The 2,968-nt window shown below is 44.2% G+C and overlaps 1 protein-coding gene across 1 annotated transcript; it reads left to right on the top strand.

Moving 5' to 3' along the window:
- The first annotated feature begins 599 nt into the window (after positions 1 to 599).
- Positions 600 to 2,756, top strand: LOC122562487 (transcription factor HES-5-like). Its single transcript, XM_043715323.2, has 3 exons — positions 600 to 729; positions 832 to 1,009; positions 1,110 to 2,756. Exons 1-3 carry the CDS (start codon positions 652 to 654, stop codon positions 1,373 to 1,375), a joined length of 522 nt encoding a protein of 173 aa, XP_043571258.1. The 5' UTR covers positions 600 to 651; the 3' UTR covers positions 1,376 to 2,756.
- Positions 2,757 to 2,968: the final 212 nt, after the last annotated feature.

Below are 2,968 nucleotides of genomic sequence, written 5' to 3'. Positions count from 1 at the left end.
AACACCTCAGGGAATCAGCATTCAGGTAGAGCTATTTTGCGATTATATTACGATAGGTCAACAATCAAAATTAAGTGCATTGCCCAGTTTATTTCACATCGGCCGTACGTCCTTTTACTATCTAGCAGGAGGAAGTTAGACAAATACATTTCAATTCCGTTTGCAGAATGCGTAATTAAGCCAGTCCATCTCGTGGAGATGACCTTCCTTTGGTCATAAACTCTGTCTCACGATATTAATTCTGGTGCCCACCGATCTCTGCTTTAGAATGAGATAGATGCCAAAGTGGCGTTTTGCAACGTAATATGACTCCGTGTCAGGGAACATGAAATCACCTTTCTCAGATTCTCATAACTCTGAACGTGACTAATTGCCCCCGGGTTTGCTCTGTCACACGGACTGTCCAGATGGTCCTCAGAGATTCCCACGCAAAAGCAATGTCAAAGCCCATCATTAGTTTGGCATTTACAAGGCAACGATGCGGCTATTGTCCTTCTGAAAGCGTTCGTTGGCCAGAGAGTGTGGGAAACCTCATGAAACACCGACTCACGCTTTTTTCATGTAAATGCAGCGGTATAAATAGAGGAGGATTCCCGCCTGCCGTATTACAAAAAGCGCAAAGCCCGCTTTGGTCTCTTTCAATTGTCAGGCATGGCTCCGACCAGTACTGCCGACGTTATCAACCAGGAATACTCGGAGGAAAAATTCACTGCCAAGCAGAAGAGCAAAGTGAGCATAAAAGAATGCGGTGAATATAAACGTCGGCACTGAGGACGTTCAACGCTTATAGCCAGATCAAAAAAAAACTTACTTAATCCGCTCTATTTTCAGATAATGAAGATCACGATAGAGAAAAGGCGCCGTGATCGGATTAACAGCAGCATCAACCAGCTGAAGACTTTACTGGGAAGGGAATTTCAAACGGAGGAACCCAATATGAAGCTGGAGAAAGCTGACATCCTGAAAATGACCGTGAATTACCTGAAGTACCACAGCCAACAGCTCAGAGGTAAGGCTCGTCATCCCTGGCGTTTCTTGCTTTCCATCCACTCAGTTCCAGGTCGTCTAAGTGACTCAGTGATTTCTCAATATTTTCCCCTGTTTTGTAGCAAGCGGCCCGGCCAACACTCCGGAGCGTGACTATAACGAAGGATACTCTCGATGTTTGCAAGAGGCTCTGCGCTTTTTCTCTGCTCAAGAAGACAAGAGCGACATTCAGAAGAAGTTGGTGACACGTTTCCAAAGAAGACAGCCACCGTGTCCGGCCAAGACCTCCGTGACTTATCCTGTCTGTCTTCTGTCCTCTGCTCCCTGTCCGACCGGCAGCGAGCGGGCGGCTCAGTGTAGCCAGGCATCCCTTTGGAGACCCTGGTAAAAACGCACAGCCGGAACGGGTGGGACACTCTGCCCCGTTTGCAGATGGTGGTGAAGACGATGTAGGAGAATCATTCTCCAGTGTCAGCGATAACTGTGGTAGAAGTGGAACTGTAGTGAGGGTTGCTTCACATTGAAGAAAGCGTATTCCCCCGATTTACGGGGCGCGTCATTGTATAAAGAATGTCCTGATTTTGCGCTATCGGTAGGTTAGTCAGACTTCTCGTTCCAATAATTGTCATCAATGTGATTAATAAAAACGTGCTCGCAGATCCTGGAAAGGGATCGTTTTTACTTCTTCATGGTGAAGAGACGCTGCAATTCTTGGGGGTCATTTGTAACGAGGTTAGGCGGGCGATTCCCTGAGTGTTGCCAGAATACTCATGAGTCAGTGACTACACTATTTCCTTCACCATAGACACAGCCTTTCAACTCTTTGATACTCTCACAGAGATGGATTTCCCTGCACTCTCTCACCATCGCCCTCTACTGGCCGCATGCCCCTCTTCTAATTGCATTGCCTTTCATGTCTTCACTGTCGCCAGGTCGAGAATGGGCTCTGACCTCGCCGCCCAGGTCACACATCCGTTAGACAAAGAATGGAAGCATGGCATTTACCTAACCTGACTGGCCACATATAGTTTGACCACCTTAAGTAATGTCACCCTTTCCGCAGTTAACCGCCTCAAATCTTACAGCACCGTACTCTCATGGTTCCATTCCTAGCTGAAATCAAGGCATGAGCGCCTCCTTTTCTGTCCTTAGCACTAGCTTGGAGAATCTCATAACTGATCTGTATTCACCATAATTTCCGGCTATTGCTCAGTGATTAATACATGCTTCCACGTCTATTCGATGAGGCAATTGGTATTCAGTCAACATGCTGACCATTCCACACAATGTTGAGACTCTTTCAGTCATAATTTCTAATAGGCCCATCATTGGCAAAGCTGTATCATTAAAACAAAACTTTTCCTAGTCCCGTGGTGTCTCTGATAAGATTTCAGCAACTTTCCTGATTTCTTGTTCAGGGTGAACTAAATGATGAGCGAACTTGGAATCTTTTGCTGAAATTTTATCCACTATTTAGTTCATGAGAAAGATCGCTTTCTTACATCTCTGGAACACGCTAAATCTTTGAATTATCGCCCTCTGTACAAACTGAGAGCCCGCTTTTGTTCCCTATAAATTACTTGGTGGCTTGCTTTCATCTGTCTCAAGAGAGCGATACAAACGCAAGTTTTAGACTTGAAAAAAAATGCAGAAGTTGCTGTTATCCAATTATAAGTTGCAATGTCAGAATATATATCCCGATTGAATGTACACGATGCCTTGTATTATATACATGCAACCGTGAATAAAATCGATTAAAACTATGCTAATATTGGCGAGTTATTTACGTTATTTAGTTAATCCGATTTTTTAGACTTGTGTTCACTATAATTCACGTAAGGCAACACGACCTGAATGACTGTTCGTAAATTTGTTTTAATTTTCTCCATGTCTCCTTTATCTGTGGAACACAGATCTATCGGTTAATAAAAGCAAAATACTGTGGATTCTGGAAGTCTGAATAAAACTCTAAAGAAGAGTC

The sequence above is a fragment of the Chiloscyllium plagiosum genome, unplaced genomic scaffold, assembly GCF_037043375.1.
Source record: "Chiloscyllium plagiosum isolate Xiang-an unplaced genomic scaffold, Cpla_swu_hap1 HiC_scaffold_24, whole genome shotgun sequence".
Lineage (NCBI taxonomy): Eukaryota > Metazoa > Chordata > Chondrichthyes > Orectolobiformes > Hemiscylliidae > Chiloscyllium > Chiloscyllium plagiosum.
The sequence above is the reverse complement of the archived record's forward strand: the minus strand, read 5'-3'. Positions and strand labels throughout refer to the sequence as shown.

Coding starts and splice junctions, on each gene's coding strand:
- LOC122562487 (XM_043715323.2), top strand. CDS start 652: ATGGCTCCGACCAGTACTGCCGACGTTATCAACCAGGAATACTCGGAG. Junction 730..831: donor CTGCCAAGCAGAAGAGCAAA/GTGAGCATAAAA, acceptor CTCTATTTTCAG/ATAATGAAGATCACGATAGA. Junction 1,010..1,109: donor CCACAGCCAACAGCTCAGAG/GTAAGGCTCGTC, acceptor CCTGTTTTGTAG/CAAGCGGCCCGGCCAACACT.